The following is a 23,521-nucleotide window of genomic DNA, read 5'->3' on the forward strand; positions in this document are numbered from 1 at the left end:
TCATTTGGCTTTCAATGTATTTATTTATCAACCTCTGCCTTAAAACTAATTAACTTTTGGTTATCCTTCTATGTATTGGCATTCTCTGATAGCAATCTTTAAAATATTTCTAGCCTAATATAGCCAGTTTACAAATGCTTCTTCTTATGCTTACACAGTTTTTAGCTAATATTGGTCTATTCTTGCCTTCTGCTTAGTTCTCTGAAGTTATTTACAGACTCTAATCATACATGTCTCTTTCTTAGAAAGTCTTAGGTAACTCTGCATGTCAGGAGGTCACTTTGTGTGGGGAGCTAAGACCGCTGTGTAGGGAGTTAGGTTGTCATAATGAACCCCTATTGAGAAGAGAATACATGCAGAATATGCCATTTATTTTGTATCATTTTTAATTAGTCAAAATTGTATGCAGGATTTTCATACATGAAAGGCCTATGTGTGCAGAGAAAGGGCATAGTATTGCAGACCTGAAAAATACAAGACTTGACATTTTAAGAGTTCCTGCTGCTAAAATACTTTACTAACCACAAGCAATCAAGTGCACTGAAGAGGAGACAATTGTGGCCTAATCCACTGTATAACCTCTTTGGATCCATCTGAATGAATGGGATAAGTATATCCACTCCTTCATAGCTGAAGAGTTCCTGTTGAAATGACAATTAAAGCAACATGTTTCTTAAACAGTATTTACTAAATAGCTACATATAAGAAAATAAAAAGGAAATTGAAAAATGTAAATATTTATATTGTAATAAATTTGGCCCATTTGTTAAAGCAGGATATATTCCTTATGATATACATAAGAAAAAGAAATTTTCAGTTTCTCCAAACTGCTAATCTCATTCACTAACACACTTTCATATATTAATTTAAAAATCATGTAAATTAGCAATTAAATAGGTGAGGCACCTCCTAGTGGATTTCTGAGTGATTGTGCATTTTGCCACTGTCACAGAAACCAGTTACCAGACCTGACTTGTTAGTGATGAACTACAGCCGACATCTACTTTTGAATTAAAAAAAAGCAGCATCCTTTAAATGAAAATATACTATGTTTTGATGTTTTCTGCACAGTGTGACATAGAATGATACATACCTTTCTGTGGAGATCATTTTCACAGAGAGCAGACAAAATAAATAATATATCAGCTTGGATTTCCAGTACAATGGCATCTTCTTTCTCTTTAGATTTGTTTGCTGCATACTTTAGGATGTCTATAAAGGAATATATTTTATACATGTGAATGTCCTATATACAAGTCAGAATTCTATTACAGCTGCTGATTTTTTAAAAAAAAACAAATTTACACCAAGGGATTTTTAAAGGAATCTACTTATGCTGTTCTGTTTTATCTTCTGTGTTTTGTAATAGCTTACAGAAGTGCAGCACTCTGATGCTATAGTTTCACAGACTTTACTCTTGGTGACAGAGTTAATGATAGCTACTTGCACTGACTTCTTCCTTGTTTGGTCTCTGTGCTGCCCCTTGTATTTATGCCAGTGCAAGGAATTCAGGGAACTGATCTGAATTAAGGAACTCTTAGAAAAAGGCAATGAACTTACTGATTTGCTCTACTGTACAGCCTCGCAAACATTTGTACTGACAGCTGAAATGTAGGAGAGACAGAAAATACCACCACTACTGAGAAAATCAGCCTTGGAACCACTATGTGCAAGAGGACATTCAGACACAGAACTTCCCCAAAGTAAGAAAAGTTACTTGAATCTGGTATGTAAGGTATTAGTGTTAATTTTGCTTTCACTAAAATCTGTAAGTTTCCACAGAGTTTTCACTGGAGTTCAACTTTCAACTGAGGATATAAAGTCCTTTATTTCTAGGCTTTCTATTAGAACATACTAATTGAATTCCAAAGGATCTTACCTATTTTGTTTCTTCCACTATGACTCTTTCAGAGTACTGGAAATTTTTTATTATTGTAAGAAAAGAACTTAAACCAGGGTGTATTGGAACTTAAGACCTAATTTAACAGTAGGTATATGTTACTGAACAAGAAAATGCTCTAAAATTGCAGAAGCAGTGGTTAAGCAGTTTTATCCTGCTTTTACTCTTCATAATGTTATTCATATAAAAGTACATTGTTATTAATTTTCTTGTACTCTGAAGAGGAGTTGTGGGAAGCAACACCATAATAGACTTAGGTAGAATAAGACTCATGGCTGGAGTTCCTAGGGGCTACCACAATGAAACTAAGATGTAACAAATGCAGTATAATAAAGGGAGAAGGGGCAGCTTTCACTCTGAAATTAAACACCTAGGCTTTTACAGCTGTTTTGCTTACTTCATTCAATTCTGTGTGTTAAAGTGTAACAAAATTCAAAATCAAATCAATTACATCTTGGATTAATTGTTTGAGGCTTTTTAGTTTTTCAGCAGTCAAAGGAGTAACGCACTAAAACCACAGCACACAAAAAAGCACGAACATTCTTAGTGTCAAGAGAAATGTACTAATTTAAGTACAGCAATACAAATTGTGCTTTACCCAGTAGCTGGCTAATTGCTCCCTGGTCACACAAATTAAGGTTCACAGCATCATCATAAAGGGACACAACAGATCTCAGCACTCTCAGGCTGCAGCGCATTTGTGCAAGTTTGTTGCCACGACCACCTGTTCCATGGAAACTGTTACCTTGACCAAAGAAAGGATCTGTGGAGCAATCGCAATGAGTATTTTTTTTTTGACAGACAGTGTATGTTCAGAATAGTAACATGCTCAGAAAAAAAAGAAAAAAAAAAGGCTTACGGTGTAAGCTAAAAACAAAAACCCAAAATCCCTTAATGTTAGAAAGGCTTTCAGTTTAAAACCATCTAGTAATAAGCTTTTCTGTGTAGGGCTATACTTTTTACTTTCATAAGAAAGGCATGATTTTGGTGAACATTTAAAATGATTACAACAATTTTTTTAACCTTAGTAGGTTAATGAGCAGTCTCCAAAACTCAAAATGTCTTCGCTAGCATGACATATAATATCAACCATTTGATCTTCATTAGACCCAAATGAAAAATTATTCCTAGGAAAACTTACCGACTTTATGATGAACACTATCCATCCCCAGAAAACCAGTCCATGAAAGTGGGTGCAGTTAATTATCTCTTTGCTTAGCCTATGCTCTTAGCTGATGGCCACAAGCCAGCTTTAGTCTGGAAGCTGTCTTACTGTGTAAGACAGCTCTATGTTTGAGTTAAGGTGTCCTGCCTCATAGTAGGAATTACTCATTGGACTTGTTGCCACAATAAGTGTATCTGACTAGCTTAAAACATGGTCAGTAGAGTTGTACGGCTGCCCACACAACTAAAGGAACATCAATATAGTGGTACACAGGGAATGGGGCACCAGCTTATCCTTCAGTAGATATTATGGTCGTTTATTCAGAAAGATTAGTTTCCTAAGTGACCTACTGAAGAAGAATTATTCTGACTTCACAAGTTTTACATTTTTCCTTCCTGTCAAAGAAAGTAAGTGCAGTTGAGTTGTGTTTCGAGGTTACCGTGTGTGAAAGCCATGAGCATCTACTGACCTTGGCCTATACACCATTCTAGAAACACAAGGAGAAGAGTATTCGCTTGGCAGGACAAATATTTATCTACTAAGAAGGGAGCCACTGAAGCTAAAATAGCAATCGCATGAAGCTGTAATTCTTCATATTGGGCAGCAGACCAGTCATGAAATCCAGGCTTTTGATTTGGTTTTACATAGCAAAGCAAAGCTGGCATCACGTAATTTTCTCTGAGAAGCTGCAGAGTCAAGACAAAGAGAGAGACACCTTACAGGTTTCACATGCAAATAAGAAAAATCTAAAGCAATGAGTCAACTTTATCTGTCCTACACTAAGAAAATTATTTTTACTGAGGAAGTCTGTCATGAATGCTACAAGTACAGACAAACTCTGTTTATATTCTGTAGCATTCCCACAGACGGTGGTTTGTTAAACTTTATTACATTCTTCACATGTATTTCAATAATGCTTTGCAGTCACGTGTCAGCTGATTTTCCTATGGTCTAGGTTTGTAACTTTTCTGAAATAGAAACTGTATGCTGCTTTCAAACAGCAGGACTTAATCTGAAGCTATGTAGGAACTCTTGATTTGGAGAACAGCTGATTTCAGACTACTGGACTATGCCAGATGGACAGCTAAATAATATTCCTGTGATTCTTTTGACCCCCCCTTTTTTTTTTTTCTTACTGTACCTTCTGTTCTGTTACAACTTACCTGTATAGCACATGGGTCTTTAGATAAGACTGCTATTACATTAAATAGTAACTTCTTCAGCTCGAAGTCCTCATAAGAGTAGGTAAGTTTAAGACCTTTTATCAAGGGATTGGGAATTTTAACTATGAAGGAAATTGTAGATAAGTTACAAAAAAATCATAATTAAAAGTAAAAATAGTGTAATTATACAGTATGAAATTCTTACCTTCAGTAAATGTTGCAAGTACTATTAACAGCTTTGTAAATCCACTTTCCTAATAGGCATTCAGAAAACATACATTAATTAAATTAAATTGCAGTGAAATTAAGACTTATGATTTAGTTTTAGTTTTGCTTTTTTCTTCAGAACACAGAGTTTAATGTATCCTATGGCAGAATAAACAGAATTTTATCAAAGAAGAGATCAACCATTTGGAAACCGTACAATAGTAACTAACTACAGTCCTAAGGGTGCAATTAGTTAAACCCATGTCTCATTCAGTGCAAGTCTGAACTTGTATGGGGAAGTCCCAAACACATGTATTCACTCCTATAATCTACCACACAAGAAAACTGTATTCCCAGTACTGTTAAGAGTTGTGTTTTTAAAAATGCATTTGTGCACATGTAAGTTTATGCATCAGGGTCATCAGTACATACAATTTTGTGCCTTCAGTTGTGTGTACCAATACACTTACATTCAACTTCAGTGCATTTACAAGTAAGCACATGAAAAATGCATGTATGAGCAACATGCATTTACAAATATTACACATTAAAAATTCAGAAAATAAAATCTTGTAATTCACAGCTCCTAAATTGCTAACAGAAGGACAATTACACCTAATATAACTACGGACAGGACCAAGGCCAGGTGGTGCCTATGCAGCATACTAGAGGCAAAACAGCTTTATTTCTGAGGTGATTAGAAGCCATGGTTACCAGGATATTGCTCTTCTTGAGCAACAAAATACATTAGCGTGGCCTCAGTATGCCAGCAAAGCCACCACAGAGCATTCCACCAGCTCCCAACAGGAGCAGAGCTCACAGAACACTACACAGACATCCCCACAGAATCAAGCAGTTCTGTTGGTTTTGCAGCAGTTTTTTAGATGCATCCTCAAAAACCTGGGCTTAGATTTTTCGGCCTAGCTCTGGAAGTTAGCATACACTCAAAAGATTTTAACAATCAGAAAAATATTGCAAAAAGAAAATATTGAAGTACACAACTATATTGCCTACTAGGTTTTGTCTCTATGGTATCTATATTCCCTGTGGAAAGCCATTGCAAAGTGGTTAAATAAAAAAACAACATTAAAATTTATTGATCTTTTCTCCTTGCTGATTAATGCAGTACTAAATTCTGATGGAAACTAGTAAGCATTACCAAATGGATAGTTTTGTTCTAACACAGAGATAATCATAATTAATACCATTATAAGCTTTACTTTACATATATTTTCCAGTTTCCTTGTGGTAAGAAAATGATTTTCCTTTTCAAAGGCTGATTCCTGTGCTGATTTCTGAATTATGCTAAATACAAGACTGAGTTTTCTGAAGTTGCTTGGATAGTATATTAAGAAAAAAGAGAACATTCTGAAGCAAATTTCTCTAGTATTATCTACAAGGCAGGAGTGAATGGTAATGTTAATGTTTTTGTCTACCTGATATTTATACCTTGTATTTTATCTCCACAAGTGAAGTACAATCTCTAGGGAGATACAGAATCTAAATGAAAACATTTTCATTTTTTCTTTGCATTGAAATAATTTTTCTTCCTTGTAGTATAAGGAATTAAAATAATGTGTCCTGGTTATTTATCTTGTAGGAGAAACTGCCCTGTTTTTACAGCCAGATAAACAATTTGAATGTTTTAGACATCAAATATGTTGCTGCAATAGTGTAACAGACATTTCATAATGGCTAGTGATAAAATGGAAAGCTTGAATGAAAAATCTGTAATCTTCATTAAAGACTATAAAACTATTTAGTAATACAGCCAATTCAGAAACTTCTACTCCAGTTGAGAAATTAATTCCCTGAAAATAATCCATTCCTGAACAGCCAATAGATCTACAGGAATTTGATTTCTTAATTATTTAGTACGTATGTCACAACTTCATATAAAGTTCTAAATCTCAGCTGTAAAACAGGAGAGTAAAAGAATATTAACATCTATAAAAAGTTAACTTCTCTGCAGCTTCCTCATAAAAATTCTGGAATACTACAGAAGAATGAGTCACCTACTTTTTAGGCAAGTCATGATAGTGCATTCTGGACTACATTTATGTGACCTAATCTTAGAAAGAATTTATGTGCCTCTTATTAACTGGATCCAAGTAATTATTTTCTCAGCATCTTATTTAGAGCTTCTGAGCTGATTTTTGGAGGAGCCTTCTTGTTCCTGGTTATGAGGCACAGGTACTTCAGTTGAATTCGGGCCATCTGAATACAGCCTGTACTCCTACATCTTCAAACAACAAAAGAGATTTAGTGCAAAACTCATTGTAACAGAATGGCACATCTGAGAATCTGTACAAGAACACAGGTGTTAATATTAACTTTTGCAAATGAATAGTGTTAGTGTAATTTTCTAAGTATTAAATAAGGTTGATGCTAGTACTCCAGCCTAAAGACCTACAGATTTGAAGTCTCTTTGGGGTAAAGGGAACTGCAGAAAGAAAAATGGTTTCTTGCTTAGCAAATCTAAGGAAGAAGAAAGCACTGGAGACAGAGCAGAACAAATATTAGAACCCTAAAGGGTGAAAATCCTGAGTACATAATAGCAAAGGAGAAGTTATTAGTCTCTGGAATATAACTATAAATACTTACAATCATAGGTGCTGCAGGGTTTTCAGCTAGTAATGTAGCAATCACCAAAAGGTCATTCCGTAGCTGACGATCATAATGCCGGAAACCATGCATGAGAAGGTCTACAAATACTTCTTTCAAAGCACTTAAAAGAAAGTGAAATGCATTTTACCTTTTCTTTTCATATTCTAATTTTAGACAGCTCTATGTATATGAATCCTCATTCAGCATCATACTTTTCAAAGCCTTAGGGTTTAACTGCAAGAGAAATAACTTAAACCTTTATTGTGAAATGGATTCCTATGTGTACCACTAGACATCCAATTTAAGCATATACGCAAGGTGCATGTATTACAAATTGCACCTTGCACTGTATGTGTTATAATTAATGAAAGACGTAATATTTACTCAAGCATGGAACTGGATGTTGTTGAATGATTACTGAGAAGAAATTGTCTAGTCCTAAATAGTTAAAACAGTGTAACTCACTAATGAAGAACCTGTTATTTACGCCAGCAGAGGATCTAGAACCAAGCCTTCTGTATCATAGCATAGAATTTCCTACTAATCCTATAACACAAACACTTCAACAGTGCAGTAATACTGGCCTACTGAGCCTAACATCAGCTTGGAAATGGTGCCATTAACTTTTTTGTCATACAAAGCAATAGATAGGGCTATACCTCCTGCAATATGCAGCAGAGCACCTTGATCACCCTCTTGCCCTGTAACAGAAACAACCGGTGGTGGAATGCTGCGCTCATGAAATAAAGAGAGGCTTGACAATGAAATAATTTTGAAGTTGACTGGATGTGCTTTTAGCTGGACCCTGGCCACTGAGTTTGTAAGCTACCTGGCAGGCACCTCTTGTATCATATATCATTTCCTGGCACCTTACTGGCCACAGTGCTATCTAACTTGCTGAAACAGAAACAGATGCCTGAGGGGTCTAAATCACGGGCTGCTTGGCTATGAGGTCTGATCCAGTAGTGCTTCCTTTTTGGAGAATCAGATGTGTTAATACTGAAAACTTAATGAGGACTTAATGAGAGACCTCCATTCCCCTTTTTGTATTTTCTCTCGATTCACTTCAAACAAAATGCTACACGATAGCAACGCTTTAGATGTCTCCAAAATTAGAACAGTAATTCATAAAATGTTTCCCTGTACTTACTATACACATTCCAAGCTACTGAGCTGATTAACAACTTCTTCTTTTGAGGTGTTTTCTAATAGGTTCCATAGGATTTCTGAGGAGCGGAACACCAGCTGTCCTGAAGGATCAACACCATTTAGATACAAACAGAGTCTGCTGGCTGCTTGGGCCTTCATCATAAGTCTGCAATTTACTCCTGAAATTATGAAAATCTGAATAATTAATTCCCTGTAGGTCAGTAATTGTTTTAGGCATATTCAGAGAACAAATGATCTAAGATCAGAGGTATGAGATTGTTGAAAGAACAGTTTGTACTAACCAGAGCTGGAGAGATGCTGGAGAGCTTTAAGTACCCACAACTTCTCAGTAAGTTGATTTTCAACTAATGTTAGTGACAAAATGAGAGTTTCTGCTAATCCTCCTAATTCAGCCATCTGAATTTTATAGTTTGCACTTGTTGGCTGGTAACCTGCATATACAATAGCTTTAGTTATAATGCAGTAAATATTCAGAATTTTGGTTACTTCATAAAATACTCATCCTTTCTCAAGAAAGGATTGAGAACCGAGTATCGTATTTCCTTAGTCTTAAAATCAATTGAAAAAAAAATCTAATAAACAAGAGCAGCTTTTCTTATATATGAGTATTAACAGTGTCTAAAGCATATCCAACAGACTCAACCTCAAGAATGAGGTTAAATGATATATATTGATATATCTAAAATAATATATAAACAAATTAATTGCTTCCTAGAATTTACAGAATGAAAGAACAAGCAGGGTTATAGAGAGGTGAAAAACCTTCTTCAGGTCATGCAACAAGTTGTTGGTGCAGGACCTAGCTCTCTTCTGTAGCCTATTCACTAGAGAATTAATACCTTTTATTATCATGTTACTTAAAATATATGAATCCAACCTTTGATTTATAAACTTGACTTCCTAATGTGTCCCTGTTTTTAGTTTAGCCCATGCATATGCAAATCATATTTCATTACTGAATTATGGGGGAATGGGATGCATTGAGAAAAGAAATTTATATTTATATATGCTAACTCATGAAAGTCAAGTTTTTCTTAAATAGCTTAAAACATATATATCAAATGATGTGAAACGCAGGATTGATAAATGCAGATAATGCACATGGGGAAACAGGTGTTAAATAAGCATAAACTCTCATATGCTCTAAGTTGGTATTACTTCAGAGGTAAGAGAACTCTGCAGGTTCAAACTTTGGCAAGATTTACATATAAGCTTAGAGATGAAGAATTTGACTTAAAAAAACCAGACTGAAGTACTGTCCTGGGTTCAGCTGGGATAGAGTTAATTTTTACAGGAACCTGGGAGGTGGGGGCATAGCCGGGGCAGCTGACCTGGACTAGCCAAGGAGCTATTCCATACCATGGGACATCATGCTCAGTATATAGAAGGGGAGCGGGCCGGGGGGTGCTCTCTGTTTTCGGTGGGGGAAGTGGCGGAGCGTCGGGTCCCGGGTGGTGAGCAGTTGCACTGTGCATCACTCTTTTGTATACTTTTTCATTAGTGCCGTTGTTGTTGTTGTAATTTTTCTTTGTGTTTGTCCCAGTAAACTGTCTTTATCTCAACCCTCGAGGTTCCAGTTTCTTTTTCTTTTCTCTCCTCCGTCTCCTCCCCATCCCACCGGAGGGGGGCGGAGGAGTGAGCGAGCGGCTGCGTGGTCCTTTGTTACCGGCCGGGCTGAAACCACGACAGTCCCTTTTGGCGCCCAACGTGGGGCAGAAGGGTTGAGATAACGACAGATCTGGCCAGAGCGTGTTGAAACAAATTTGCCAAACGCATTTCTTAGATAAATAGATGTTAGTCACAATGTTGTTTCATTTGTTTACATGGTGGCGTTTTGTAAGCTCTTATATGCTCTATGTATTGCCTGTAGTTGCGTATCTCATCTCTGGGAGAGTGATTGGGATTATCATTTTGCTGTACTGGGCAATGTCGACTTATGAAATGATTACATCACTGGTCATGAGGTTAAGCTGGTATCTGTATGAGGCAGTGATAACATTTCCATACTTTGGGCGCCTTCTGTCGGATTTTATTGGTAATTACACCCAATCCATGGGGAAATTAGGGGGGGATACCTCCCCCCGTCCGTTCACCTCCCTTTTCTCCTTCCGACTAATTACAACAGCTTTTGAGAATTTTGAATATCCTTGGGATGCGCAAGCCAGTGTGCTGTTAGTGCTGTGCCTCCTGAATATGTTTCAGGTCTTCTTTAGGGCTACAAAAAGGCTCTTTAAGAGTACCACTCAGAGATCTCCCCCAAAGCTGGATATTCATGGGTGGCACGGCATGTGGGAGGATATGGGCAGGTATATAGAGAACTTCTCACCGCCAGTGACTTGGAAGTTCACTCCCGAACAACTACAGAACCCTCATGAAGCGACAGAATATTTGAAAGAAAAATGCTGTGGCTATTCCAAAGACGTACAACTCGCCTCACTGTGCTGGGCCCTGGCCAGTATCTAACAAACACTGCTTGATACTAGGCAGCACCCTCAGGGAGAAAAGATGGAAAACAGAACAACAGGCACCGTGGCTACCCCAACCCAGACAACAGACACCGTGGCTGCCCCTACCCCGACAACAAGCACCGTGGCTGCCCCTACCCTGACAACAGGTACCGTGACTACCCCTACCCCGGTGACAGACACTTCAGCTAAACCAGAGAACCAACCTGTGCCAGTATCAGTCGCCCCTGTACAGAAAAAGAAACACACAAAGAAATCAGTTCGCTTAGCGAGAGATGAAGATGAACCAGGGTCATCGCGAGAACAGGAGGTAGAGGCAGAACCTGAAATAATTACCCGATCTCTATCCATGAGTGAGTTGCGTGACATGCGAAAAGATTTTAGCCGCCACCCAGGTGAGCACATTGTTACCTGGCTGCTCCGATGCTGGGATAGCGGGGCTAGTAGTGTGGAATTGGAGGGTAAGGAAGCCAAGCAGTTGGGATCTCTGTCTAGGGAAGGGGGCATCGACAAGGCGATTGGGAGAAAAACACAAGTCCTCAGCCTCTGGAGGCGACTTCTGTTAGGTGTAAAGGAAAGATACCCCTTCAGGGATGAAGTTACATGTCACCAAGGCAAGTGGACCACCATGGAGAGAGGTATCCAGTACTTGAGAGAATTAGCCGTGCTGGAGGTGATTTATAATGATCCAGAAAATGCGCAGTCACCCACAGATCCAGATGAAGTCCAATGCACACAACCCACGTGGCGGAAGTTTCTACGAAGTGCACCACCAACCTATGCCAACTCATTGGCAGTAATGTCCTGGAGAGAAGGCTATGGACAAACGGTGGATGAATTGGCTGTCCAACTCCAGCAATACGAAGGGAGTCTCTCTTCCTCCCTACGGGCCTGTGTCTCAGCTGTAGAGGAGTTGTCCCGAGAGTTCCAGCAATTCAAAGTGGATCTGTCCTCCTCCTCACCTGTACAGGCCCGCATCGCAGTTATTGGGAGTAAGCGTTCCTCTGCCCAAGAGAGAGGAGAGAGAAAGTACACTCGACGGGCTAACCTGTGGTTTTACCTGCGTGACCATGGAGAGGACATGAGGAAGTGGGATGGAAAACCCACTTCAGTCTTGGATGCACGGGTACAGGAGTTGCGAAAAAAAGCAACCAGAAAAGAGAATTCTTCTTGGAAAACTGCTGCTCCAGTTTCCCGTGAGCAGTCCCCCAGACGCAGTAGATGGGCTGATCTCATTTCTGATCCCCTTGAAGGGACTTCTGATTTACGTGTGCAGAAAGTGAGTAACGGATGTTCTAACCAGGATTAGAGGGGCCCTGCCTCCAGCCAGGTGGAGGAGAGGGACAACCGAGTCTACTGGACAGTGTGGATTCGATGGCCTGGCACATCAGACCCACAGGAATATAAGGCTCTAGTGGACACTGGTGCACAATGTACCCTAATGCCATCAAGTTATAAAGGGGCAGAACCCATCTGTATCTGTGGTGTGACAGGGGGATCCCAAGAGCTAACCGTATTGGAAGCTGAAATGAGTCTAACCGGGAATGAGTGGCATAAACACCCCATTGCGACTGGCCCAGAGGCCCTGTGCATCCTTGGTATAGATTATCTCAGGAGGGGGTATTTCAAGGACCCAAAAGGGTACCGTTGGGCCTTTGGTATAGCTGCATTGGAGACGGAGGAGACTGAACAGCTGTCTACCCTGCCGGGTGTCTCCCAAGACCCTTCGGTTGTGGGGTTGCTGAAGGTTGAAGAACAACAGGTGCCAATTGCTACCACGACGGTGCACCGGCGACAATATCGCACCAACCGAGACTCCCTGATCCCCATCCATAAGCTGATTTGCCAACTGGAGAGCCAAGGAGTGATCAGCAAGACTCACTCACCCTTTAATAGTCCCATATGGCCCGTGCAGAAATCTAATGGGGAATGGCGACTAACAGTAGATTATCGTGGGCTGAATGAAGTCACGCCACTGCTGAGCGCTGCTGTGCCAGATATGTTAGAGCTTCAATATGAACTGGAATCAAAGGCAGCTAAGTGGTATGCCACAATTGACATTGCTAATGCAGTTTTCTCCATTCCTTTGGCAGCGGAGTGCAGGCCTCAGTTTGCTTTCACTTGGAGGGGCGTCCAGTACACCTGGAATCGACTGCCCCAGGGGTGGAAACACAGCCCCACCGTTTGTCATGGACTGATCCAGGCTGCACTAGAAAAAGGTGAAGCTCCAGAGCACCTGCAATATATTGATGACATCATCGTATGGGGCAACACGTCAGAAGAAGTTTTTGAGAAAGGGAAGAAAATAATCCAAATCCTTTTGAAGGCTGGTTTTGCCATATAAGAAAGTAAGGTCAAGGGACCTGCGCAGGAGATCCAGTTCTTAGGAGTAAAATGGCAAGATGGGCGTCGTCAGATCCCTGTGGACGTCATCAACAAAATAGCAGCTATGTCCTCACCGACTAATAAAAAGGAAACACAGGCTTTCTTAGGTGTTGTGGGTTTTTGGAGAATGCATATTCCAAATTACAGTCAAATTGTAAGCCCTCTCTACCAAGTTACTCGGAAGAAGAACGATTTTAAATGGGGGCCTGAGCAATGACAAGCCTTTGAACAGATTAAGCAGGAGATTGTTCACGCAGTAGCTCTTGGGCCAGTCCGGACAGGACAAGATATTAAAAATATGCTCTACACTGCAGCTGGGGAGAACGGCCCTACCTGGAGCCTTTGGCAGAAAGCACCTGGGGAGACCCGTGGCCGACCTCTGGGGTTTTGGAGTCGGGGATATCGAGGATCCGAGGCTCGCTATACTCCAACTGAAAAAGAGATCTTGGCAGCATATGAAGGAGTTTGAGCCGCCTCAGAAGTGGTTGGTACTGAAACACAGCTCTTCTTAGCACCTCGACTGCCAGTGCTGGGCTGGATGTTCAAAGGGAAAGTTTCCTCTACGCATCACGCGACTGACGCCACGTGGAGTAAGTGGATCGCACTGATCACACAGCGAGCTCGCATAGGAAACCCCAGTCCCCCAGGAATGTTAGAAGTGATCACGGACTGGCCAGAAGGCAAAGATTTTGGAATGTCGCCAGAGGAAGAGGTGACACGGGCTGAAGAAGCCCCGCTGTATAATAAACTGCCAGAAAATGAGAGGCAATATGCCCTGTTCACTGATGGGTCCTGTCGCATTGTGGGAAAACATCGAAGGTGGAAGACTGCTGTATGGAGTCCTACACGACTAGTCGCAGAAACTGCTGAAGGAGAAGGTGAATCGAGTCAGTTTGCAGAGGTGAAAGCCATCCAGCTAGCGTTAGACATTGCTGAAAGAGAAAAGTGGCCAGTGCTCTATCTCTATACTGACTCATGGATGGTGGCAAATGCCCTATGGGGGTGGCTACAGCAATGGAAGAAGGGCAATTGGCAGCGCAGAGGTAAACCCATCTGGGCTGCCGCACTGTGGCAAGATATCGCTGTTCGGATAGAGAAGCTAGTGGTAAAAGTACGTCACGTAGATGCTCATGTACCCAAGAGTCGAGCCACTGAAGAACATCAAAACAACCAGCAGGCGGATCAGGCCGCCAAGATTGAAGTGTCTCAGGTGGACCTGGACTGGCAACATAGGGGTGAGCTATTTATGGCTCAGTGGGCCCACAATACCTCAGGCCATCAGGGAAGAGATGCAACATATAGATGGGCTCGAGATCGAGGGGTGGACTTGACCATGGACACTATCGCACAGGTCATCCATGAATGTGAAACGTGCTGCAATTAAGCAAGCCAAGCGGCAAAAACCCCTGTCGCATGGAGGGCGATGGCTGAAATATAAACAGTGGGAGGCCTGGCAGATTGACTATATCACACTCCCACGAACACGCCAAGGCAAGTGCCATGTGCTTACAATGGTGGAAGCAACCACTGGATGGCTGGAAACATACCCTGTGTCCCATGCCACTGCCCAGAACACTATCCTGGGCCTTGAAGAGAAAATTTTATGGCAACACGGCACCCCAGAAAGAATCGAGTCGGACAACGGGACTCACTTCCGAAACAACCTTGTAGACACCTGGGCCAAAGAACATGGCATTGAGTGGGTGTATCACATGCCTTATCACGCACCGGCCTCCGGAAAAATTGAACGATACAATGGACTGCTGAAAACTACATTGAGAGCGATGGGGGGTGGAACTTTCAAGCATTGGGATACACATTTAATAAAAGCCACCTGGTTAGTTAATACTAGAGGATCCGCCAATCGGGCTGGCCCCGCCCAACCAAGAGTTCCACATACTGTAGAAGGGGATAAAGTCCCTGTAGTGCGCATGAGGAGTATGTTAGGAAAGACAGTCTGGGTTAGTCCTCCCTCAAGCAGAGGCAAACCCATTCAAGGGGTTGTTTTTGCTCAAGGACCTGGGTACACCTGGTGGGTGATGCAGAAGGATGGGGAGGTTCGATGTGTACCTCAGGGAGATTTGATTTTGGGAGAGAATAGCCAGTGAATTGGGCTGTATGATATTTAACTGCTAAATAACCTGCCAATGCATGTCATTGTATCTATAGTGTCTATATGCCATATCAAGGGTATTATTGTGAGAATTATCCAAATGACTACAGGATGGACTTTTGAAACTGAGCCAAGTACAACGGCGATAGAACTTGAACTGGCACCCAGCAATTTCCTCAAGATCAACATCTTCGACCTGCAGACCAAGGGCATGAGTTGCACCAAATGTACTAGCCACAAGTTCCGGAGGCAGCATACAACAACCCAACATCTCACACCATCTCTTATCCTGAAGAACTGTTACAAGAGATAGAGCCCCAAAATCGATGGACACATTAGAGGGATAGCCCATAGGCTAAAGGAACACCGTGTGTGTGTGTGCGAGGTCGGGGGGTGGAGTCCATATACTTATATATAAGACAAGGAAAGTGGTAGTGGTTGATTAGGGAAAAAATGTAAGATCTGGGCATGATGTAGATGGTATGGAATAAGGGGTGGATAATGTCCTGGGTTCAGCTGGGACAGAGTTAATTTTTACAGGAACCTGGGAGGTGGGGGCATAGCCGGGGCAGCTGACCTGAACTAGCCAAGGAGCTATTCCATACCATGGGACATCATGCTCAGTATATAAATGGGGAGCGGGCCGGGGGGTGCTCTCTGTTTTCGGTGGGGGAAGTGGCAGAGCGTCGGGTCCCGGGTGGTGAGCAGTTGCACTGTGCATCACTCTTTTTGTATACTTTTTCATTAGTGCCGTTGTTGTTGTTGTAATCTCTTTGTGTTTGTCCCAGTAAACTGCCTTTATCTCAACCCTCGAGGTTCCAGTTTCTTTTTCTTTTCTCTCTTCCGTCTCCTCCCCATCCCACCGGAGGGGGGCGGAGGAGTGAGCGAGCGGCTGCGTGGTCCTTTGTTACTGGCCGCGCTGAAACCACGACAAGTACATTCTTCATTTTTGAGATAGCATATCTTATTTTCTAAATCTGGAGATTTGAGTCTTCTTTGTAAGGCAAAACCAGATTTATAGACTTTCATTTTTCTAGAATCTTGTGAGGGCTGTTGCAGCTGCAGCTTCTTTAGGCCTCCTAAAATAAATGAAAACCAGCAAGAGGGCACAGGAACTACTGCCACGCTGTAGGAACACAGCAAGGGAACACACTGACATCCAGCATACTCCCTCACATGTGCTCTGGATTCACACTGTGTCAATGATGCATGATCCTGTGCCCCTCTAGGAGGGGATCCATGACTGACTTTGCCTGGTAACAGCCTCTGGCACTATCATAAGGGTCAAAGGAATAAATAGTAGTGGATTCTGATGACAGCTTGCATGCCTACCCATAATACCAAAGGATCATTCTTGAGCTCATATACAGGCATCATCAACCTCTTTCTGCAGAGACAAGTCACAAAATTTGTTCAAAGCCTATGCTCAAATGTGTCCATATAATATGAACTCAATCAAATTTAGATGGGCTCAGAGCTATCCCTCACAAGCAACACAAGTGAAGCCAGAGCTGCTTCTCTCCAGGCTACATATATGAAGTTGAAAATTACATTTCCTTTCTTATAATTCTGATCCTAACTACCCTTTCTTCCTCCATTATCCACGTTTCAGAGAACTTGTGACCACTTCACATTTTCTGGATACTACTTAATCCTAATGTCATAAGTGTAATAATTTATTCCTTGTACACTGATGAACTAATTTCAGATTTTGAGTATGCATTTCTATAAAAACATGTTAATTGCACATTTGCCAATGCTATATTGAGATACAGTAACTATAGTTATAAAGAAAAATTAATCCACAGCTAATTAAAAGAGCCATTTCAAAGTAGCTGGGATCATAAACACTTGATTTCTTGTGACACTTGAAAATACTGTGCTTTACCTGAAAGTAGTTTTCTTGGTAGCTCCATATTATAAAAGCTAACAACACACTTACAGATTTGTATTCTAACTTGAGAGCTTGGCACCCTCATCAAATAACCTGTCAGAAACAGAAAAAAAAAAAAGTAATTTACAAAATTTATAATTTTTTTACAAAGTAATCTTGACACTTCTGTTTACAGTACTAAGTGTTTCCTTTGGTCATGCCCGCTACAAATCTGCCATTTCAGGCAAAGTTTGATTATAAAATACTCAAGGGACAGGGACTCCCACACCAAAGAGGACAAAGGGGTCTTGAAGGAGTAGCATAGGGTTAATCAAAAAGTGACCTCCTCTGCTTTATGGCTCCAGACCCTTGTAAGAGACTGCATGTTATTCCAGAAGTTGTGGAATTCAGAAGAAACCCACTACGCTAGGCTGTTGTCGTCATTAACATGTCAGAAACTCTTCTAGCAGACATGATATAACATAAAGGGAGCACAGAAAGAGATCCTCTTCCACAAGATAAAGAGAATTCCATTAAGAGCTACCAGTACCTAACATGGATAATATAAACAATCTTTTAAGATTTTAGGGTCTTTTTGGACATGCTACTCTAAAGAGAATCTGCAACTATCTGAAACCAGGAGGCCATTCTGCTATCTACTTGGACCTGTGAAAATAAAGACTTCTAAAAATATTTTTTTTCTCACCCATTTCAAGGGTAATCTTTTTTCATGTGTGACAGGCTGATGGTGCTACCTCTTTACCATTAAAATCTTACCATTAAGTGAGCTGATATATCACCCCTGCTCTATTCTGAATCCTTTTTGACCTACAGTGCTTGCAGTATTTTCTTTGAAAATCACAAATATAACATTCAAGGTCATAAAAAGGTATTTTGGTACTAAGCAGTCCACTGACATTAAGACACGACTTTGACACCTTTTCCTCAACAGCTCTCTATAGAGAGAGAAAGATTCTCTTTAGATTTCTGAAAGATAGAAGCTCATGGCTCAGATGCAGGAGGAAGCTGAAGTCAGAAACTGCTACTCCTAGTAAGGCATGGCACTACACTGACTTGTATTTTGCCTTTGTAGGTGATAGGTCTCAGGCTTTTGGGTTTTGAAGGTTTGAGCTGGGAGTCAGGAGTTACTGTTTCTCACTTGTTTCTTCCATTTGGTTTCAAAGAAGCAGGAGGGATACATGTTCCCCTTATCCCAGGCTTCAGTGTTTATACAGCAATTTCTCAGAGCAAAATGAAATGGAACAGGCTATAGACAGGTTTAGTTCTTCAGCTGTATTGGTAACGTTATCTTGCACAGCTTCTGACATTGGCAAATAGGTAATTCTGCTAGCTAATCTGCAGGCTAGCTGCACAGCAAAGTAGGAGTGGTTTCTAATACTAAAAAGCACAGACGACTGAATGAATAATTGGAAGAAATTACTTACATTTACTAAAGAGGTAACAAGAAAGTAAAATCATGCTAATAATACAGTTAATTTTATTATGGCATAATAATAATTTTATTGTGGCACATCAGTTTACACTCACCCAGCTGTGCAATGCAATTTGAAACTGCCACAGAATAGCTTACTTCATCAGATAATTTCTTTTTTTGAAATGGTAATCTGCAAAATGAAATTTAAAAATATTACAACTATGCTTAAAACTGCAGAAGAACACTTCAATCATGTCACCAGAAAAGCTCAATAGCTTTTCTCTTCTTCCTTGACGTTTTTTGCAAATAAGGACACTTTTCCCAGGACAAATGCATTCTTTGCAATGCTGATTCTACACCGAAAGTTCCAGTTCCATAATCTGGCAATTACATTTTGGCAATTAGTGGTACATGTTCATAGGTAATATTTTCATAATTCATATTTGATGCAATAACAAATAATGAATAAACAAATGTCATTTAAATGTGGAAGATTAAATCCTGGAACCTAGGCACTATCGGGCTATTGCAGAGCTAGACTATTCATAGACATGTGCAGAGGTGGAAAAAAAAGGATCATATCCCTGGGCGAGACCTCTTGAAATAGATAAAAATAAACCCAATAAACTCACTCCAAATAGCCCAACAACAAATCTATTTTTAAAAACAGGATATTAAAAATATTCAACAAGATTTGCAAAATACTCAGATATGACATAAACATGTAAGTGCTAAAAATTCTCTTAACAGTAAACATTACAGTATTATGCTAAGATCTCTGCAGCTCATAGTGTAGAAGTAGCTTTCTGGTAGGTTTACCTCTGCAAACGTAGCCAGAGAAAAAGAAAGGAGAGCTCAAATAATGGAATAAATGGGGGAAAAAAAAAGAAACAGACACTGAAAAAACCCTGGGAAGACAGGTAAACAGAAGGAGTTATGAAAGAGTGGAAAAATTTACTACAAGACTTCTAGTATCTCAATGGAAATTTTAAATAACAGCTCCTCCCTCTAGTTATAGGCTTCTCTTTGTCATATGAAGTAGTAGTGAATTGTGGGGGAATTTCCACAGTACAGAAATTAAAGCAAAACCCAAGGGTGCAATCTTCGAAAATAGATTCATTGCAGAAACCACAATTATTGCTGACTGCTGTAGGAGATGAAAAGTTTTACTCACAACTACATTTTATCGACTTTATACACTCATTCTCAGTTTTGTCACGATTCTGCCAAAGATTGAGGAAAACAAAACTTTGTGAGGTGCTTTCTCATTCTCCACTGTGTGGCAGCAAAGGAAAGCAGTACAACTGAAAGATTCAGCTGAGAAGTTCTATGTTTATTAGACCTAACAGCTGAGAGGAAGCTATGTAAAAACCTATTTGAATATGTGGTATACTAACTATGCGACTCATTTCCTGTCTGGCATAATTTTTCTCTTCCTTATTTTCTCCAATTTTAATTAAATACAGGAGTAACTGTAGTTACAAGCATTCCCTAAGTAACTTTATTAAATTATTGAGGAGAAGACTACTGACAAGTGTGGATAACACCTAAATTCTATTGTACAAACAATTTAAAGTACAGTATGACAATGAAGATGCCCCAAAGTTCATGCAGTATGTTTTTAAATTAATTATAAATCACAAATCCTCCAACTGTTGTGGTTTTTTCTCTTCTGCTACATGGCTTGTCATTTCATAAAGCTTACCTTCAAGTATTAAAGTGTCTTTGTGTCACACCTCAGGTTTTTAAACAGCGAAACATACCTCAGCAGGACTTAGCTGCTGAATCTTTTGAGGCCAGCAGTCCCAGCTTACTCAGGCAATAAGACACGGTGGGGAATCTTGCTTCCAAGCAAGCTGGGGCCAATGACAACATAGTTTTGGATGATGTAATAGGTAGCTCCACAGATACTGAAATGCTAAAATGGGTCCCTCCTTCATGCCAACAGAAATTGGACTCAAGGAAAACACAGTTCATAAAAAGGAAGGGTGATACAATAGATGCCTTGCAGATATAGATGCCTTGTAGAGAGATGCTCTATGGATATGTCAGATGCCTTAGAAAATGTATGAACACGTTAATAAGCAGTGTTTAAATCTCTAAAAGAAGGGCTGATGTACTTACCCACATAATTTAATAAGTTCACATAAAGGCTCAGTGAAAGCTTCTTGTTCGTTCATTTTTTCTGCACACAGGTTAAGAATTTCAATTATTTGTGCTAAATCCTTAAGGGGCTTTTACTTTAAAGTTAAGGAAATCAGATTGTTTTTATTGCTATGAATCAGAAGAAAAAGTTGAAACCCGTATTCGGCATACTTCAAAGACACAACCAAGAAAAAACAAGGCCAATGCTTTCAAAGTTAGATGTCTAAAATAAAGCATGTGAGTCTATACTTAGGCTTTACTTTTACAGAAGTACAACTTTTGCAAATCTGATTTAGCTTTCTTATCAGTTTAACTCACTGGAAGTTCAGCACTGACTATCTAAAAATACAGGATGACAAGTTTTTATATCAGTGTCAGATTTACCTATCTAAATTCTGAGACAGCCTTGAGGTATTTAAATTTTTTTCCTACCCTACTCCAAAGTGACTAACTGAAGTTTGGAAATCTGGACCCAGACATGTATTATCTAATTTAGGGCAGAGGCACAAGATCAAAACTGAACAGATCACTGAGACTGAGAAGTTACTACCAATCCAGACTCATGGAAACTGCCTGTAAGTACTTAGCCACAACTCAGTTGTGAAGTAATGTGATAGCTTAAATCACTGTGGCAATTAGCTGAACTGTATGAAATTAATCACATTTTTCCATATGCCCACACCCTCCCTACTACTTCTGATTATTTGAAGCCTTTCAATTTGTACTGTAAATACAAAAAAAGTTTCAGATTAATTAGTCTGACTTTATTTTTCTTGAAAATGTCTCCTCACTGGAAGTCATTGCTATTGTATCTTCTGCTTCTTAAGTAGTGACAATTATTATGCTTGTCTATTCTGAGTTGAAAGTACACTAATTACATTTTGAACACTTTCAACCACTGTACAGGTGAGATTCCTCTACTGCATTTTGTAGCAAATGAATCTAGCATCCAAGAATCTTGCTAACTTACTGACCTTGGCTGTGTGTGCACAAGAAGGCCAATGATAAGAACATATGTGGACCATCTTTGCTGAAAAGTCAGAGTATTATCATACGTAAAACACCATGATTTCAGAATTCTACAGTGGCAAAAAGGATACAAGCCCGTTTTCAAAATGCTTGACTACCTTCTTGAGAGTTTTCAGCTGCTCTTTTTCCAAATCTTTCTTAAGCAAAAGAATGACAAGGTTTTAATTGCAGTTTGCCTTAGAACATTAAGTGATTATGTTTATCCCCTTTTAAGTTTAAATTAAAGTGGAAACCAGATTAAAAAAATCACAAGACACAATGAAATTCTGGAAGTGCTTTGCAGCAGGATTAGCTCCTTGATCAAGCCTCATTTCTAAGTATGGAGTCTGTGCTCTTGTAAGTGAAGAGGCTATTTAAAACTCCATCTTTTGTTCAAATGTGTGGGCTCTTTCTTTTAAATTCTTTGGGATTCTGTGAAAGACAACTAAGAAAACCAAACCTATGTCACACATGACATAAATGTATAAAAATGTAGATCTAAGTGGCTTAGAGTGGAGCTCTGCCGCCACTAGGAAACAGTCTGCAAATTCAAAGTTAAAAACAACTGAAGTCAGGATATGTCAGGGTGTGTCAGTGATATGCAGCATTCATTCCAGCTCTTCTGAGCACCTCCACGCTGGGCAAGAGCACTGCAACTTGAGGCAGGCCAGAAAGCTGTTTCAGGAATCTACAAGCCCAGAATCCTAAGGGCATTTTATCATATATCTTACACTCTCTAGAGAAGCAGTAAACATTATAATCCAGCACATTTTTCTTCAGTCAGTAAGTTTATTCTACCAGCTCTGTATCAAAAGGAGAAAAATAAGGATACGAACTACTTCTCTGTGGGACATTAACTTAAAATGTGGTATGTTTAATCGACTTCTTGTTTTAAGAATATAAATTATTAGTTTTTTTAGAACAAAAATAACCGATGGTTTAGTGAATTTGGTCTGCCAAATCTTGTGGAGATGAAAAACAGTTTGTGGAAGTCCATGAGATTATGCTCTCCTGTGTGTCTAGGTAGTCATATTTGTTCCTCAACATTGAACTTTGTGTATTTCTTCCTTTAAAATCACCTCCCTGGAGAAATGTTAGCAGTTAACTTAGGCAATTACATAAATTCCTGACATACTTTCAGTAATTCTGTATGTATTTCCGTTTCTCAGCTGTAGGTTTCAGCACTCAAGAACTCCCAGATAAGCTAGAAATTTGGCATGTGTAGTTTTTAAATACACGTACTTTTGTCTTTTTTTTTTTTTTTTTGGCAAAGTGCCTGTGTGAGGATGTACTGGGTTATATATACTTTTTTTTTTTTTAATATATATATAAAACCATCACTGATACCATTCTCTATTACAATGACCATCTTTAGAAGTGTTCAAATAGCACAACAAATACTTCAGCTTTGTCCTCTGTAGCCCCAGCCACCAGCACCATCTGGTTTATTTAGGGCAGGTACTAAAGTAGTTGTATAATATGCTTTTCTAAGCCCCATTACTACCTGTGTAACTGAAATAACGAGGTATCAGGCTTACTTACTGAGTCTGAATCTTCAAGTAGTTTGATGACATGACTCAGATCCACTGATCTTAACTGTGTATCCTGGAAAAGCCACACTTTTAAGTTTGTTTTTTTTTAGACTGCGCTTTAAAAGTGTTTAAACCTTAAACTGTCAAAGTGTCACATTAAATCAACATGCATCTACCCACGGACGGGTAAAACCAGGCTGTGTGTGGAGCACAAACCCGGTCTTGTTAGCAGCCCGACCTAGCGGCCAAGCCAAGCCAAGCCAAGCCAGGCCAGGGCAGGCTAGGCCAGGGCAGGGCAGGGCAGGGCAGGGCAGGGCAGGCCAGGCCAGCAAGGGCCGGCCAAGGCAGGGCAG

General features: G+C 39.9%; 1 protein-coding gene across 1 annotated transcript in view; it reads right to left on the reverse strand.

Annotated features, from left to right (window-relative positions):
• CFAP69 (cilia and flagella associated protein 69) overlaps positions 1–23,521 on the reverse strand; it is a 38,648-nt gene that overhangs the window by 14,590 nt on the left and 537 nt on the right. Inside the window, 14 exon segments of the mRNA XM_049798640.1 lie at positions 523–641; positions 1,094–1,212; positions 2,499–2,663; positions 3,535–3,751; positions 4,229–4,350; positions 4,434–4,482; positions 7,040–7,163; positions 8,193–8,370; positions 8,494–8,643; positions 17,064–17,162; positions 18,597–18,673; positions 20,608–20,717; positions 21,729–21,794; positions 23,179–23,241. Coding sequence (XP_049654597.1) covers positions 523–641; positions 1,094–1,212; positions 2,499–2,663; positions 3,535–3,751; positions 4,229–4,350; positions 4,434–4,482; positions 7,040–7,163; positions 8,193–8,370; positions 8,494–8,643; positions 17,064–17,162; positions 18,597–18,673; positions 20,608–20,717; positions 21,729–21,794; positions 23,179–23,241 — 1,658 coding nt within the window.

Source organism: Accipiter gentilis, chromosome 4 (assembly GCF_929443795.1).
Source record: "Accipiter gentilis chromosome 4, bAccGen1.1, whole genome shotgun sequence".
Taxonomy (NCBI): Eukaryota; Metazoa; Chordata; class Aves; order Accipitriformes; family Accipitridae; genus Astur; species Astur gentilis.